The sequence below is a fragment of the Sarcophilus harrisii genome, chromosome 4 (genome assembly GCF_902635505.1).
Source record: "Sarcophilus harrisii chromosome 4, mSarHar1.11, whole genome shotgun sequence".
Taxonomy (NCBI): domain Eukaryota; kingdom Metazoa; phylum Chordata; class Mammalia; order Dasyuromorphia; family Dasyuridae; genus Sarcophilus; species Sarcophilus harrisii.
Window position 1 is genome coordinate 32,169,634 of NC_045429.1, and position 17,436 is coordinate 32,187,069.

Below are 17,436 nucleotides of genomic sequence, written 5' to 3' on the forward strand. Positions count from 1 at the left end.
TTGATTTTCTTTTTTAACCACCGTTCCAAGGGAAGGTCCCTTGGATAGGAAGAGGACATAAGCATAAGTAAATGTGACATAAGAACAAAAAGCATAAATTAAAAATGATGGCTTGGGGTTGGGATAGTTTTATATTCTTGAAATTACTGCAATAATGTACATGATTAATTTGCTTAATTCTTCTGAATAGACTGGACTATGGACAGAACTGAAGAAGATTGAGACAAATTTCTTAAAGCCACTGCACACAGGACTTAATATGTCAAAGGCACATTATGAAGCAGAAATTAAGAACAAAAAAGAGACCAGACGAGGTTAGTTGCTTATGTTTCTATCATCTGTTTAGAACCTCAAGTTCAAACAAACTCTTATATTCAAACAAAGATAAGCATATTAGGCCATATTTAACTCAAGCTAATAGGGAGCCAAATCTTTCATTCCTTCTATTTTTTTTCCCTTTAGCTATGACTAAGATCGTTCTTGGTTTTGGCCCCATGGCTGTACAAGTTGGTTTATTCTTTATACCCTTCCCATCAAATTTGTTCTGTTCAACAAAAACACTTGACACAACTCAAGGTGTGTGCTTATTTCTGCAGGACAAAAATCTTTTCCCTCGATCTTTTTTGATGAGCAGAGAGCAACACTAGTAGATTTGGATATCACTACACTTTGAATATTGCCTGTTTCCATGTAAAATTTAAAATTAAACCTACCTGGTTTCTGATATTTTTAAGTTGTTGATATTTTTAACAATATTATTGCTTCAGCATGGTCTCCATAGTATCTGTACTACAGCATTTATATTCACAATACTAGATATTTCTATATTTTTAAAGTAGAATCAGTAATTCTCTTTATATTGACAATTTTACAGTTCTGATAATTTGATAATAAATCAAAAATATTAAAATTTTTTAAAACTTGTTAAATTATCAGAACTATTTAAAATGTTATTATTCTTTTCTATATTTTCCAAAAACTCAAAGCAGTTGTACATTAACACATAATGCATTATCAGCTGTGTGGACTCTATTTTTGAATATAATTTAAAATTTTGCTTTACAGCAATGGTTTTCTTCAAGTATTACATCAGTAGGCCCATGGTAATTTGCCCATAATTTAAATATTAAAAAGAAAACATTTTCTAGTGAATAACAGAAGTGGCATGTGAAATTATTGGTGAAAACTGTAGTCACTACAGTGAGTTTAATTGACTGACAAGTGATAATTGCCATTTTCTTCTGTTACAGAATCTCATAATCCTAACACTCCTAAAAATATTTGTTCAGTAATGGTCGGTGGAGAGAAGATGCCTGACATTCCTAACATGACTCCCGAAATGCAACTTCAGGTGAATAGGGTTTTTTTTTTTAGTACATTAATTTGTAGTTTTATTGCTGTTGTCGTTTTTAAGGTCCTTGTGTTGTCAGTAACGTTCATTTTTCTTCACATTTTAGGTTCTCCATTCAGCTCTTTTCACATTTGATTTAATAGAAAGTGTTCTGGCCCGGGTAGAAGAACTCATTGAACTGAAAACAAAACCTACATCTGAAGAAACATCTCGACTGAAATAAAGCCTCCTTGCCTGAAGAGCTAGAGCAGCTGTAGAAACAGCAAAACCAGTTTTGTTCGTTCTTTGTGGAGACCTTTTTACTTTAATGTACTTTTTAAAGAAGTTTGTTTGGTTCTTAGGCACTTGCTGCTAGAAAATAAATGCTGCTATTCTCCTTTTCCTTCATGGTTTGTTTATCTTATTAGAGAGTTGTGGTATTCTGTTAGTTTAAAACATATTTACCAAAAAAATAAAAAAAAATTACCTTAAATTAACAGTAAACTGTATTTGGGCAATACGTGCTAAGTTTGGAAAGTTCGGCAAAAAATAAGATAGATTTGTGTATCATTTTAAATTCTGAAGTCAGACCATTCACAAAGAGGTTTGTGTGGGAGAGCAGCTTGGACTCAGTAAAAGTCCTGCAGTTTCCCAAATAAAAATGTCCCCTTCCCTACGGACAGGTATTCCGAATGCACATGAGACCCTGACAGTAGGTATATTCTGGTCCATCTAGTTTTTCCTACATGGATAAGTAGGCTGATTTCCTTTATTTATGGATCTCGGTGAAGGTGCCCTATGATGTTCTGGGCCTTGATACAATGAACACCATCTGGAGAACCACTGATGGGCTGATTGCAATAATACCTCACCCCTTGGTAATCATACTACATTATTCTGAATGGATCTGTTAAGTAACTCACCTTATACTTGGTTGTGATCATTTTTAAATGCTTAGGTCACTATTTTTATGTGAACAAAATGAGATGAACTTCGCTTTGAAGAAAACAAATAGCCAAGTTTTAATAACACCACTAATTCATATTAAGGGGATCACAGCCCAGTTGTATCTTCTGAAGTCTTTTCCAAACAGGACTTTGCTCTATAATTTGGGCTTTGGCCACAATCATTCTGTACTGAATGTTGTCAGTATGTGGTTTGCCAGTGCTCTAGAAAAAGAAAAAAAAAAACAACCCACTTATTATTTACCCAAACACAGAAGCAGTATTATCAGAAGAAAAAAGTTACTGCTGTCATGTCCCCTGCAAACATTCCAGTCATGCAGCAGAAAACATTACGCTTATGGCTTAATGTAATGGGGAACAAGCAGAGGCAACGGCTCATTAATGGGTGGGTGTCTATTTCCCTGGAAACGAAACTTGCCTGGTAGGAAAGAGCCCTGGCCTTAGAGGGGTCCCGACTTCAGAACAAGACGCCGGCTTTGAATGAGTCACAGGACACCTGACCCGCTCTGGGGTCTCTCCCAGCTCTCTATCCCCATTGGGCAAAGGCGCCCAGCATCCCGGAGCAGGCAAACCTGTCTTTGCTGCCTCACTCCCAGTTCACTTTTGCTTTCTGGGTCCGGGGCCTCACTTGCCCCTTGTCTCTGGCTTCCATGTCTTGGTTACCTTCAAGCCTCCGCTTATTTATAATAGCCAGGTGCTCCATTTACTTGCTAAGTGCTCCACTCTCCTAGACCCCTTAACGAAATAAGCGACGCCTTCAGCACTCAGACGTGACTGCAGCTTTCCAGGATGGGGAGGGGGGGGGTCCTGCCAGGAATCCCACCTGGGTTCCATTGAGTTCTGTGGGGCCCCATGAGGCGGTGGGAGGCCTCGACCTCCTTGGTCTTGCTAAAGGGCACTTTCCTAAAGATGGACCTGCTGCTTACCTTGGCGATGGTGGTCATAAGTCTGACGGCCTCTAATGGGTTGTGGACTGGGACAACACGTAAATTATCACCCAGGAATCTGCAAAACAAGTTCTGAGGGTTACTCGCCGCTAGCTGGTGCTGCTCTGTAGGGGAAAGAGGGGGGAGTGGGAGCCGAGGGCCCGGGAGCCTTTCCAGAAGGTGAGAAGAGGCGGGCCAGTGTCTGGTACTTTGTTCGTTTTACTGCATTAAATGGGCAGGGAGAGGAGAGGCAGGACAAGGCTTTTCCTGCCTCCGGAGCTGCTCTGCACACTCTGCAGACAGGGTTCAGCTGGAAATATCTGGAGCGACAGGGAGGGCTCCGGGACGGCGGCAGGGCTGTCACGCTGCTTCACCGAGCCACATTCTGCACAAGCCCCCCTAGAAGGGCACAGTGACATGAGGAGTTTTATCCTCCGGTGAATTTTCTTTAGATGAGCAAACCTAAATTCTCCTGCCCTACTAAAAGCTCTGGGAGGAGGAGGGAGCTCGGCCCAGCTGGAAAGCCAGGAGTCCTCGAGTTACCTCTGCTGGATCCTGTACATCAGCTTCCATTCTGCGGGGCCGTGGAGGGCTGCCGGGAGGGCCAAAAAGCTGTTCCGGTGGATCTTCATGAACTTCTCAATCTGGGCCCAAAGGGTTTCCTCAGATGTCATCAAACAGTCCTGGGCGTCGAGCAGTAAAAACGCAACCCCTGAGAGGGGTAAACATATGGTAAACAGCCATTTGTTACAGCCAAAGTACAGAAGCCCAAAAGATGCCCAGGTCTCAAGGGCCCAAATTCTGGAGCAATTGTCTCCCTAACAAAATGGTGGCAGAACAAGGCAATCTAGACCATTCTAGGAAAATGTTTTTTTCTGGACTATTTGTCTTGGCCAAGGCCCCCTCGCTTCAGGTCACAGCTACCCCTTTTTAGAGCTGATCCTGGGTGCCTGTAGCACGGTGCCTCCTATGCCATTCCTACAGCTAGTGATTAAGCTTCTGAGAAAGAAAGGTGACCTGGATGTCTCCTTTTGAGGAATAATACAAAATTAGCTTGCTAGTAAGATCTCCCGGCTCTGTAATTATTTCACCTTGTTAACTCGAAGCAAGAATTTTTCCACATTTTTAAACTTAGCTAATTTTGCTTATCATTAGGAAAAAAATCTACAAACAAGAAGGGTTTGTAATCTTTGTCTATGGAGTATGGTTTTTCTACTACGATTTCTCACACATTGTACTGCATGATGACTTTATTTTCTGTTAACATAGTTTATATCAACAAGAACCAATTTATTAGTAAATATACCGTACCAGAAAGAGAAAAAATAATGGATCCAGGTTCTACTGAATTTGAATAACGAATTTTGTGATTCTCATTTTTTAAGATAGCTGCAACTTCATGACTCTACAAAAATGGAAAAAAAATCAGAAACATGCATGTGTCATTCCTCACTTTTACAAAAAAAACAATTTTTCATACTATAAACACCAATCCAAAATAAATCATAATAAAATGTACATTTTAATTTTTTTAATTAAAAAAGAACAGCAATAGTTCTTATCTTTTCTGTTCTCTACTGATTTCTATGCACTTAGAAGTCTTTTATATAGTGGTAATCAGATTATATTTTGGTTCTGCTTGTTTTGTAACACAATAAATCTTTTAAATTTTCTTGGTATTTTTCACGGTTGTCATTTCTTTTCTTTTCTTTTTTTAATGAGGACAGAAGGTGGAAGAAAGATCCAGACCTGCAATTTCATCGTTAAAGAAAACTTCCATTATGGAAGTTCCCTCCAACAATGCAGATTTAAGTTAATTAAATCTCATTAAGTAAAATTAATTCATCATTTACTATCTTAAGAAAATTGGCTGAGTCACTGAAAGATTAAGTGATTTGTCCTTGGTCACAGACCTTATTGGGGTCAGAAGACTATTGAAAATCTTACTCATTACATTCAGCCTCTTATCATTTTAAATGTGGCACAATGAAATTCCATTATATTAATATGCTATAATTTATTTAGCCCTTCCCTAGTACTGTAACATGAAAACTGCTTCTAATCATTTTCACAATTACAAATAAAGCCAAAATGAATATTTGCACAGATTGGATTTTTATTCTTAATAACCCCAGAATACAAAAAAAAAAAAAAAAAACTTCAAAAAAGTTTCAATGATTCTGAACAATATTTAACAATATTTTAACTTGTCTTTCTCCATATCCCTACTGACATCAAATATTTCTTTTTTTAAACTTTTAGCTATTTGATGAACTTTAAATGGCACCACAAGTTTACTAAACAAGTATACTTCTGCTTATTAGAATTAGGCCAATATTAAAACTATTAAAATTTTTGTTTTCTATGAGAATTTATTATTCATGTTCTTTAATCATTCCTCCATTAGGAAGAAATCGTTAATAAGTGTCAGCTCCTTATAAATTCTGCATGCTGATTTTTATTGGAAACACAAATAACTTCCTCTAAATTTTTTTCACTTCTTTTTTTTCCCCTGAGGCAATTGGGGTTAAGTGACTTGCCCAGGGTCACACAGCTAGGAAGTGTTAAGTCTCAGGTCAAATTTTAACTCAGGTCCTCCTGACTTCAGAGCTGGTGCTCTATCCACTGTGCCATCTAGCTGCCCCTTCATTTTCTTTTTCTTTTGAATAGAATGATTTTATTTAAACTGGGAAAAACCCTTTACAAACAAATCCAACTTTTTAATCCATTTCTTTCATTTTTCCAATTAATAATTTAGCAATGACAAAGGCCACTCATTTAGAAAAGATAAATGTGAAAGGGGAGGCTGGGGAGGAGGACATCTGGGAATTCTCTGGGAGCGGTTCTGGTTTCTCAGTGAAGCCTAAGGCAAGATTCTCAGCTGAGAGAAGGTGGAGAGGAGGGTTTAACATGGGAGAAGATGGTCTGAAGGAGAACCCTGTACTTGGGGAAGTGTGAAAGGATTTGCCCTGAGCCAGGGAGGATCCAGCTGGGGTGTCTGGTATAAATCTGGCCACCCAGGCAGCATCTGGTCAAGATTGCTTTGGGCTCTGTTCAGTAGCAGATTAACATGAGTGAAGGCGTGGATGGTAGGGTAACCCCCACTGTGACTGGTGGCAGAATAAGGGGGCCAGGGACTTGAGTGTACTCAGTAAGTGGGGTTAAATCGGTCCTTCAAGGGGTCATTATGCAGGGGGACGGGGATTAGGTCCAGGAAAGAACTGAGGCTTCTATCAACCTCCACTGTATGGATTGCTCCCAATGAACTTACTGGAGGACAAGGACAAGAGTTACATGGCAGGAATAAGTACAAGCAGGTTACAATTTGCATCACTGGAGAGAATATTCAAGCTACTGAAATCACAGGTCCATAACAGCATCTAATTAAAATTTTTACAGTGCCTGGTATGAGGTACAAATGTAGACAACGTGCTTCACTAAATTCTCATCATCCAGTATTTCCCCCAAATTTTACTGAATTGCTTTATTCAATGTTTTATGAGCTTGGTTTTATCAAATAGTGTAAGTGATGAGGTTTAGGTTTTGGGTTCTGGGAACCAAATTATGATGAGGTCTACATTTAGGGTTGTCAGGGAACCACATGATGAGATTAGATTCAGGGAACCAAAATGAGATTAGGGTTTCTGGTGGTCAGGGAGTTAAATGATGAGGTCTAGTGGCAGGTTGGGGTTCAGGGAACCAAATGGAGAGGTTTGGCTCCCCTGTACCCCCTTGGGATTCAGCACATGGGTAGGGAGTTTTGGCGAACCCCTTTCAAGCAGTATAGAGATCCTTTGTGAAGGGATTTACGAACCTGAAAGCCTAGATTGATAAAAGAGGCTTATTATAGGCATTGGAAAGTAGTTTCTAGTAGAGAAATCCTGACAGAGAGGCATAAAGTCTCGTTAGGTAGTTAGGTGAGGGTAAAGAGAGGGTGGCGCTGGAAGAGAATATCATCCCAGCGGGCAGAGGTTTCCTTGGCATAGCATGGCATGGCATGTTAGGACCTCTGCAAAGAGTTTTATAAGCTGTGGCTACAAGCTGGCGGCTGCTCTTGATGGGGCTGGGTCCAGCTTGAGCTGAATTTGAATAGAATTGAATGAGTCTCTTTAATTCAGTAGGAGTATTGTATTGTCAATGGGGATGGTGCCCCCCTCTCAGGATCTTGTACAGAGGCCAAGATTCAAGGAGAATCTGCCCTTCAACAAGTTTTAGAGAGTTTCAGAGTTCCTTCTTCATAACTGTGATTTCAGTTCTGGATCCTCTACTCTGTTTTACTGATTTATTTTATATTTTTAGATAATCTGCTAATTACAGATTTATTCTTAGGTTCACAAGTTTCATTGATTTTTATTTCTAGTTTATAGTTTTCATTATTTTTCCATCTAAATTGTTCCTCTTTTATTTGATTCTGTTAAATAGCTTTTTGATATTTTAAATTATATCATGATAAAACTGCAAATTATCTTGGAAAATAATGGCATTTTTATTATGTTGGTATACATAACTATGTGAAACAGCTATCTTCATTTTTCTTTTATTCTTTTCTTTTAATAATTTTATAATTATTTTTTGTCTCATCTTTTAGTAGGTAATAATATTCAAGTACGTGATAGACTTTTTCTATTATAAATGTTATTTGTATTTCCATTCCTCCTAAACTTCTAGTGATATATAAACAAAAGTGTTACATACTTATTATATTATATATATGTGTATATAATGTATGCATGTCATATCATTATGCAGTTACCTAACATCCCATCATTTTTCCAAATAACTTAATTATACTTCAATGAATCCATGATTCTCATCAATGACCTTCTTCAACTATACAAATCACAAGCCATTCATATTTTTGCATACTGTAAGATTCTTGTCAATTCTTCCCATAAATTCCCTAGGGAAGAGCCACTTGATGGGCTAGAAGTCTTATTCTAGGTCTATTAATATTTTGTGAGTACCACTGCATAAATTAGCTATCAGTTAGCCCTCACTTTGATTACATGATCACTACAATTTAATCATCAGCCAAGCCCTCAAGGTCCAGAATGAGTTAATTGTAAAATAAAATTTTTAAGTTAAAAATACAGAGAAAAAAATTTGAGATGAACAAAGAAATAAAAATAAATTTCCTAAACAACTATAGATACTGAAACAAGTGGGAATAGTTGCTCTCTCTGTTATCTATGAACAGAAATGTAAAAACAAAACCAAGAAACACAGAACTAAGTAACATACAGCCCAGTGGAAGGTCCGTTGTGTCATCTTGGAGAAGCAATAGCAAGAATAATGAATGGAGCTCACAATTGAGGAGGAGACTGATGCTGCTCTAGATTATATTTGGAAAATTGTGTAATGTCTTTTTAATGATTCCAACTAGCCCCTTGACACAAAACTCCATCTTATTAACAGCAATACAGATCTGAGTAATCACGGACCACCACAACTTCTGAAAAATAAAAACTGCCCTTGATATAAAGGGTAATGGAGAAAAGCATTCTGGATCCATGTAGACTCCAGAAAGTCACTTACTTACCCTTGATCAAAAACAGTACAAAGTGTTTCAGCACAAAATCCATGACAGAAAAGGAGGTGAGCTGTTTACATAGTAACAACAAGGGATATCAGGGACAAACCAAGCGTGCACTGGTACCCCAAAATACTAAAAGATGAGAAAGGTCTTTAGCACAGTGGGGGGCTCTGTTAAAGAAAACATATGGGGCAGATGTCAAGTCTTATAGGATGCGTTGAAGTCAGACTGCAATCTGTGCTACTGGATGGTGCTTCATTGAAATACTCATCATCGACCTTTGTCAACAGCTAAAAGTACCCAGATAAAGTGTGAAGCTTTGACTGTTAGGGACGTCACAAATATGTGAACTGCACAGCTAATGGCATTAACAAACTTGGACTGGAGTTTTTAAACCTATTTTTGTGTACAGACCTCTTTGACAGTCTGGCGAAGATTATGGAGCTCTTCTCAGAATAATGTTTAATAATTACAGATTGGTTGTTATTGTTCCAGCTAATGATTTTGAAATCCACAGATCCCAGATTAAGAACTGCCTGGCCTAGACTTATGGTTATCTGAATAATTATGAATAACAGGGCTAATCATTTAAAAAGGCTATTTTTAAATTGATGTTGGAAATGGATAGCAGCTGGATGGTGCAGTGGGTGGAGTGCTGGACCTGGAGTCAGAAATGCAGCCTGGCCAAGTCACTTCACTCTGTTTGCCTCAGTTTCCTTATCTTTAAAATGGGGTAATAATAGCATAGTACTAAAATAGATAATAGTAAAAGTAATACATAGTAATAAAATAGATAATAAAAGCATAATAATAGCATAGGTGTAAAGGCACAGTTATTGGCACACAGTAAGCACTATCTAATGCTTTTATTATTAGTCCGGTCATACCTGAAGAGATGAGCTCATAATTATAGTTGTAATCCATTTAGCTTTTTCCTTTCCATTACTTTCTGTCATCTTTCTGTGGACCTAGAGTCTATCCAAAGCTACAGCAACCTGAAACGATAAAAGATAAAAGCATCTTTTGTCTAAATAAAACTTCCTTCCCCCCAAAAAAAGAAAGAAAAGAAAAGAAAGAAAGAGAGAAAGAAGGAAGAAGAGGAGGAGGAGAGTGTTATGTGCCAGAACTTGAAACAAGGTGCTAAGTCAGTGGAATTGATAGAGACAATGGTTATTTAGGATGGTACTTAACAGTTCTCTAGTTTAGTACATGTACTTAGTACTTCACACCTTTCATTAGAGAGGATATAAACTGGAACAAACTCAGCCAGAGTCAGCTGGAAGACAGAGACTGTGGTGGTCCTCCTGCCTCCCCCACAGAAATCAAGACACATTCAAGAGGACTTCAAGAAGCTGGCAGAAGCAGAGAAGACAAAAGACTGGAGGCAGGAACTCAAGCTCTTGGAACCAAGGCAGGCCTCTAAGAAGCTAACCGGGCCCCAGGAAAGGAGACAAGACTTGGAAAAAAGACAATAAAGGATTTGGACTTTAACCCCTACTGTACTTGTGGTGATTACTGAACTGAAACAAAGTTCAGACCCCAAGAAAACCTCAACAGAGAACATTACATTTTAGAGAGAATATTACAGGGAAGAAGCAGCAGTAACATTTGTGGATGTTTCCTTTTGTTTAAATGCAAAACATTTAGGCTGGGTGTCAGGAAAAGCTTCCCAACAGTCAGAGCTGCCCAAAGTGGAATGGGCTGCCTGGAGAGTGGGCAAGCGCCCCCTCGGAGGTCCTCAAGCAGGAGCTAAACAGCATGTGTTAGATACTATGGGAATATTTCTTTTGTTTATGGGTTGAACGATCTCTCAAATTTCTGATTCTGTAAATGTGGCATGAAATGGTTTTTATTGCCTTTGAAAACATATGGAAGCCCACTTTCTATTCTTCTCTCCAAGGAGTACATGTAAACTTGTATATGCCTTGGCTAATAGGTTTTTAAAAAATGTTTTCTGTTGTCTTTCACAATGCAAATGTCAACAGGATTACAGTTGGACAAAGACTACATACTCTTTCTACACACACTGCCCTCCTCCCTCATCACTGAAGAAACAAAAGGAAGCCATATTAGGCAAAAGTCTACTTCGCATTTTCATGTTTTGTAGTCAATGCACCCCAAAACAAAACACATTATGGCCAAATCTTTGGTGATTACTCTCACCACACTTAGCCGCACTGGGTCTTAGATAGCAGACGCATATCAAAACATATCAAAGGCCATCTTGGGTTGGTTGAACTTGCTGGAGTTAGTGATCCACTGGCAAAAGCTTTGAGAACCCAGGCAGTATGAGTCTTTCCATCCTTCTTTGAGTCAACTATAATATTTATTTTTAGAGATGGTGGATGGTCCATGATTTACCAGTAGAGTATTTTGTGTCAAGGAGTTGCTTGAAATCCTTGAAATCATTCCACGATGAGACATCATGATGGGGCTTTGGTCTTACTTAAAGATAAATAGTATCTTAGATACCAGGAATTAAAAAAACAGCAACAACCTGTGAGCCACATAGAAATAATACTTTACTAAGAGAGGTTGAGATCAGCATTCTATTTGTGACCCTGTCAAAGTGTTTTATTATACCTGAAAAGGAAAAAGCTTTGCAAATGTATTATAAGAGCAATGTTCCACATTCATAGTCTAATGTAGGCATTTTATATTAAGTAGAGGCTCCCCATCTGTCCTATTAGGATGATTTATTTACTTAAGTTAAGTATAAAAGTGCTGCCAAGACCTATTGATTCAAATATTTTTAAAAAAATAGAGAAGAGGGAAATCACGCCCATTTACCTGTGTGGCTGTTTGTAACTCCTCTTTACTATTCTAAGGCAGATATTAAAAACTTTGGATAGATTTTAGAACTAAAAGTTAAAAGTCAGGATCTTGGACTCAAGATTTAGAAATCCTAGACTCTTAATTTATGCAGAATATCCAGATTCTAGGTCAGTGGAAATGGGTAACTCACAATATGACTGTCCAGGTCTTGAACAAGATTGAAAAAGACAAATTGCCTTGGATAGATTGTACCTCTGAATAAGGTATAATTTAACGCTTGAGAATAAGACTATATAGAGACATAGACACCCAACCAAAAAATAATTACTAAATTTAGCAGGACGCCTGGCACATAGAAGGTACTAATAAATTTTAGGTGATTGATTGAAAAAGTAAGCTATGAAAAACAGACAAGCTAGATTGGAAATAGAAGCTATATATATATATTATCAAGGGAAATAGGCCCAAAAAGATTCCTGTTGCACTGTCAGCTTTATCTGTAGCTCTCCCCCCCGCCCCCCAGCCTGCCAATGGGCCCAGGCACGCAATGGCACAAGGAACCCAGGGAGAAGGAGAAGCTCCCCCAGCCCCGGTTCTGACTGCTGAACTGGAGAGAAAAAGCGGGACTCCCGAGGCACCGGGTGGGCGGCGGCAGCTTCACCTTCTGGGAAACTGCGGAGAAAAGACCTTTCACTTTTTCACGCTCCCCTCAAGCTACGGCTTTTCCTGAATTCGGGCACTGATTTCCAGACCATGGCCTGTGCAGAATCGGAGCGGTTGCTTTTGATTCTTTTTAATCAGAAAACGCTAAAAGGGAAGCCCTGAACACAAAGGGAGAAGCACTGAAGCAGCAGGGCTGGGAGCCCGACCGCGTCTTGTTCGGAGGAGGAACTTCCTCTGCCCATTTAGGGCATCCTGGCCTCCAGCGCCTGAGACCCCCGGGGCTGTGGTGGAAACGGGCCCACCAACCAGCACGTGCTGGGGCGGGGGAGAAGGGGGGCTGCCGAGAACGTGCAGGTTCTCCCGGATCTCCCCTGAGTTTGTTCAGTAGTTCGCGGTGATGGCTTCGTCGGCTTCAGCCGGCGCTCCTGGCGAGTTAGCGGACGTCGGGCCTGGACCACCCTGCGGGCCTCGAATCCTCACCGAGGCTCCGGCCCGGCCCTCAGTGGGTGTCCGGGGACCGCAGCTGGGTGGAAGGGACCTGAGGAGCCGGGCAGCCCCCGCCTCTCGTTTAACGGGTAAGAAAAAAGAGGTTCGGGAAGGGAGGTGCTTCGTGCAGGGCCTGGGACGTCTGGGGCGGGAACCCCAAGGAGGCACAAGGTCATGGCTCACCTTCTCTTAGCAGCTGCTCTTCCCCATATTAACTTTGACGAATATCTAGGGAGGACCTCGGCAATAAAGCAGACTTTAAATCCCCCGCCTCCCAGCGCCCGGTGGGATTTCTCTGGGAGAACACTGCCCACCTCCACCCCTTCCCCGCGAGTCGCAGAGGATTTTCTATCCCTAAACAGATGCTTGTCTGGGACAACAGACTGATTTAATTGTATTTGTTCAATTAACAGAAATATTTTTTCTTTCCCTCCCACCTCCCTGTGGAAAAAGAAAACAGCTCATAATAAATGTGTATAACCAAGCAAAACGGTTCTCACAGTGGCCATGCCCCGAAAGCTTCCCCATCAGAGTGTGCTCCGAGTCCCTCATTTCTCTCTGAAGAGCCAGGCCTCCTGCTTCCATCATTGGTCCCCTGGAACCAGACACTGAGTCAGCTCCAAACCCAGGCAGTAAAAAGAAAAGGCTCCGAGGGGCTCCATTCAGCCCCCTTAGCTGGGCTGGGAGGCCTGCAGCCTTGGCCAGGGCCTAGAGCAGTGCCTGTCAGAGGGGGCTTCCCAGTCACCGCCGTGGCAGACCAGAGCCATCCTGGGAAGCGGATGACGCCCAGCAGCTGTTCGGGGAAAAGCCCCCCAAGCACCAAGCTGGGAGCCGCCTCACAGCAGCCACGAGGCCCAGGGACCACCTCCGGGTGAGAGCTGGCAGAAAGGACTTGTCCTAGGAGGGGGAGGGGGAGGGAAAGGAAGAGGAGGAAGAGGAGGAGGAGGTGGCAGCAGGGGATGGGCGCCACTCTGGCACCCTGGGGCTCTCCCTTTGTGGGTCCTCCATGTGTCCTAGCCACCCACATGTGCGACCGAGGCCCTCCTCCACTGGCAGCAGGAAAGAATGTACCCCCATGTTTGTAGGGAGCCATCTTCTGTGTGACAAAATGTCTTGTGTTTTAACCAAACTTAAAAGTGAACATACTGGCAGGGAACCCTGAGCTAGGGTTTTTGGTAGTTCCTAAGCTGCTGAATCTGGGGGTTTGGTGAATTGAACCTGGGGTAGCTTTTCTGGATGCCAATGTGTGAGAGGTTCAACCAGGTAATCTCATTTAAACTCTTACAATTCAACAGCCTTATGAGATATTGGCTCCATTTTACAAGTGAGGATGTTGAGGTTCAGACTGAATAAATGACTTATCCGTGGCCATATGGCCACTACCAGAGGAGGAATATAAATTCAATTCAAATCAGCAAACATTTATTAAGCACCTACTATGTGCCAGCCTCGCCTGACTCCCCATTAATTGTTTTCACTACAACATATACTCACCCCTGTTCTTCTTAGCCTCCCCCCAACAACACTTAGCCTACATTCTGTGTGCCATACGTGTGAATGTTAAATAAGAGTTGTTATTGAGGATGATGATAACGTTTGTTCCTATGGATACCAAGTATGTCTGGCAGTAGTTAAGAGGTAGTAGAATACTCCAAGCACTGAAGAGCCACTTCCTAACCTGCCCGGGTTCCTGCAGGAAGCCACAGGAACAGTGACACCAAATGAGCATTAGCTCAAGGTAGTTCCAACATGTGATCATGGATATTCCTTTGGATCACACTTCCAAATGTCCAAGAATGTTTTCATTTATTTGTACTTTCAGGGGCACTGGTAACTCCTCAGACTTTCTGGTTTGGGGCTTTATTTCTTTGTGGAGCCGAATTACAGGTGACTGTTCTGATAAAAGCAAGTACCAGAGGAAAATCAACCGAGAAACGAAGGTGGAGGTGTCCAACCTGGTGCCAAAGTTTGAGTTGTTCAATCGTTTTGTTGGGTTGTCTCTTCGTGATCCCATGGACCAGAGTGTGGCAGGTCTTGCTATCTGCCACCTTCGCTGGAAGTCTGACCAAGTGTGCAAGTATTGAGTTTGAGAATTGAGTGTGTCGGCAGACACACGTCCCATTAGTTATTTAAGGATAAAATATTACTTTTTTTCTAAGTTATCAAGACACAAATACTAAGTTGATTGCCCAGGGATACAGTGAAAGAAAATCACTCTTTCTCTGAGCAAGTTTCCTTTCACCTTGGAGGGCTCTGACCTTTTTCCCAGTGGGTCCTGCAGTGTAGTTACTACAACAGGTAGTCTGCACCATGTCTGGATACTCATGGAAACCGAGGAGCAGCCAAGAAAAGCAGCTGCAGCCTGGGGACCTCACTGTGCAGGGCTGGGTTTTCTCTCTCTGACAGTCAATGCCATACAGAGGCAGTCAGTCACCCCAGGAGCCTTAGATGGAAGGTCTCTGAAGCACCCCATGGCCTGGCAACTGACCTTTTTCATTCACCTTCCCACCCCATCCAAGTCACTCCTGTATTCTTTTGTTTCCCCTTATCTCTTCCATATTCCTTTCATCTGCCCAAATATGCTGCTCTTCTCCGCAAGCTTTTGTGAGCTCGATCTCAACAATGTTTTGTAGGTTTATAGTTTTATCATCTTTTATAAGGCTAATATCTGCTCAACTATTTTTAGTGTTTTTTTTAAATATACACTCTCAACTCTCATAGCCTTATGAAGGTAGATATTCAGATTATTCTCATTTTACAGATTATGAAACTGAGGCTGGAGGAAGTTAATTGACTTTTCTATATGTCTAAGTGTCCTCAGAGCCCCTTGAGTTCCAAATCCCACCATTCATTACCAGTCTCCATCTCTGACTTTTTGCAGAAAAGAAGCAGAAGGACTGAGCTCACCTTAGGAAAGCTGTTTCCATGGTATTTTTCAGGAAGTTGTAATAAACTCTACTTGAAATCTCAAGAGTTTTTCCTATTTCTGGATTAAAGGAGGTAATGAGGTTTTTAACCAAGAGGTTAAAAGTTGTTGGAGGATTTTTTTTTCTATTAACATCAATCGATCAAATCTCTGAAGATGCTCTTATCTCTACATAGTAAAGGGAAGTAGTCCTGGAAGACTGCTGTAGAGAAATAAAATTAACTATGGTATACACAGCCCTCTTAAAGGTTTTAAAAGAGGGAAAGACTCCAGGATTTTTAAACCTCAGAGACCATGTTGATCTTGTACAACAGCCCACGACCTTGAGTCGGCAAGGAAGTCCAGGGGCTCCGCTCTACAGGTACCTCCCCAGCATGCCCTGTCCTGGGCAGATCTCGGGCCCAGGTGCTCACCAGGGGTTTACTGCTGCCATGGAAACAGAGATGAGCTCCAGGCAGCTGATCTCAAGCAGGAATTACTAAAGTAATCACTGAACAAAGTGAAAAATTAGCTCGAAGCTTTCCCTGAAATATCCTGCACCAGAGGGTCACAATATTTTCTATTTGCCATTCATCTTCCAACAAGAGAACTGGCTAACACTGAATCAAGCAGAATAACCCACAAAGTGGAGACTGACTTTCTTTCCCAGGTCTGCGCTTCCACTTTTGTGGGTCTTCGTCTTTCATTACTGAGGACTGGAACCCTTCAGAATTAAGTGGAAGGTCTGAGGAACTGCCATCTGGTGCTTATGGTGACAAATCTCTGTGAACTTAGCTAAGGTGGTCCTCACCATAGCATCCCCCCCAAACTCCATCTGAGGAAAGTTCCCTAAGATTTCTGGGTCTCTAGTCAGTTTTGGGGAAGGTTAGAGCTATTCTCAGCTCTTCCCTCTCCTTCACTTCCCCCACTTCCATGCAGGCTCCCATCCCTGCTCTCCCTCTGCTCACACAGCAGCCATGGCCCTTTCCATCAGCCCCTAACCCTCAGGCTCTCCCTCCTCCAAGCAGTCCTCCACATTCACACACTTGTCCTGGACCAAACCCATCTTCCCAGAGCCCAGGCCCAACCCCGTCACCACCTGGAGCCCACAGGAGCCCACAGAAGCCTAAAGGAGCCCACAGAAGCCCACAGAGACATGACTGTCTCATGTTCACATCAGGATCCAGCTAGAGAGACAGACCTGTTTTCCATTCCCTCCACAGAACAAGTATCTCACCTCGGGTCCCTCCTGTCCAAAGCCTGGACGTCCCCTTCTCACCTGTCTCAGGACTACATGCTGTTCTTCAGGGTTCAACTTCAGTCACAACTTCCTATGGAAAGTCCACCCTGCTCTCCCCGTCATTTTGTATTTACTTTGTTTCTTTTATGTGTGCCTGTTGTTTTTCTCCAACAGAGAGGGGGAAAGGTTCCTTTTTTCTTTGTTTTGACAGCATAGCCACAGGCCCTGGGACATAATAAGTCTTCACTTATTATTCACAAGTGCTTGTTCCATGAATGAGCAGAATGACCTATTTTCTGTTTAAGAGAAGCTGTAAGTAATGAAGAAAAGCAGCCTCTGGGCTTGGCTAACCCCTTCATGGAGGGGCTACAACCATCCATTGCTCAGACCTAGCTTAAGAAACTGTCTGAAAGGAAAGGAAAAGGGCTAATGCTCAGAGTGCAAATCCTCCAGAATTAGATTTTTAAATGCATAAAATAAAATTCAGAGAATTACCAAGGAAACCAAGTACATGGAAATTCAATGACCAAAATATATTTTTAAAATTTATTTATTTAATATTTTTATTTTTCTCCTGCTACATTTAAAACAATTTTTTACATTTGTTTTTAAA

At 41.4% G+C, this 17,436-nt stretch overlaps 2 protein-coding genes across 9 annotated transcripts in view; one reads left to right on the forward strand and one right to left on the reverse strand.

The window, feature by feature from the left end:
* GLMN (glomulin, FKBP associated protein) overlaps window positions 1–1,738 on the forward strand; it is a 45,188-nt gene extending 43,450 nt beyond the window's left edge. For all 5 annotated transcript variants that reach the window (XM_031969325.1, XM_031969324.1, XM_031969326.1 and 2 more), the window contains 3 exons: window positions 191–314; window positions 1,251–1,351; window positions 1,458–1,738. In XM_031969325.1, the coding sequence (XP_031825185.1) occupies window positions 191–314; window positions 1,251–1,351; window positions 1,458–1,574 (342 nt within the window). In that variant the 3' untranslated portion in view covers window positions 1,575–1,738. The remainder of the gene's footprint in view (window positions 1–190; window positions 315–1,250; window positions 1,352–1,457) is intronic.
* Window positions 1,739–2,283: 545 nt separating this feature from the next.
* C4H1orf146 (chromosome 4 C1orf146 homolog) lies at window positions 2,284–17,117 on the reverse strand. Of its 4 annotated transcripts, none has more exons than XM_031969330.1 (6): window positions 16,863–17,117; window positions 9,642–9,749; window positions 4,533–4,626; window positions 3,765–3,933; window positions 3,222–3,300; window positions 2,284–2,499 (listed from the first exon to the last, which is right to left on the reverse strand). In XM_031969330.1, exons 2-6 carry the CDS (start codon window positions 9,708–9,710, stop codon window positions 2,365–2,367), a joined length of 546 nt encoding a protein of 181 aa, XP_031825190.1. In that variant the 5' UTR covers window positions 9,711–9,749; window positions 16,863–17,117; the 3' UTR covers window positions 2,284–2,364. The 4 variants fall into 4 exon arrangements, with proteins under 4 accessions (XP_031825190.1, XP_031825188.1, XP_031825189.1 ...); XM_031969328.1 differs by having other exon boundaries at window positions 16,821–17,117; XM_031969329.1 differs by lacking the exon at window positions 16,863–17,117 and adding an exon at window positions 12,862–12,967.
* Between the last annotated feature and the right edge of the window lie 319 nt (window positions 17,118–17,436).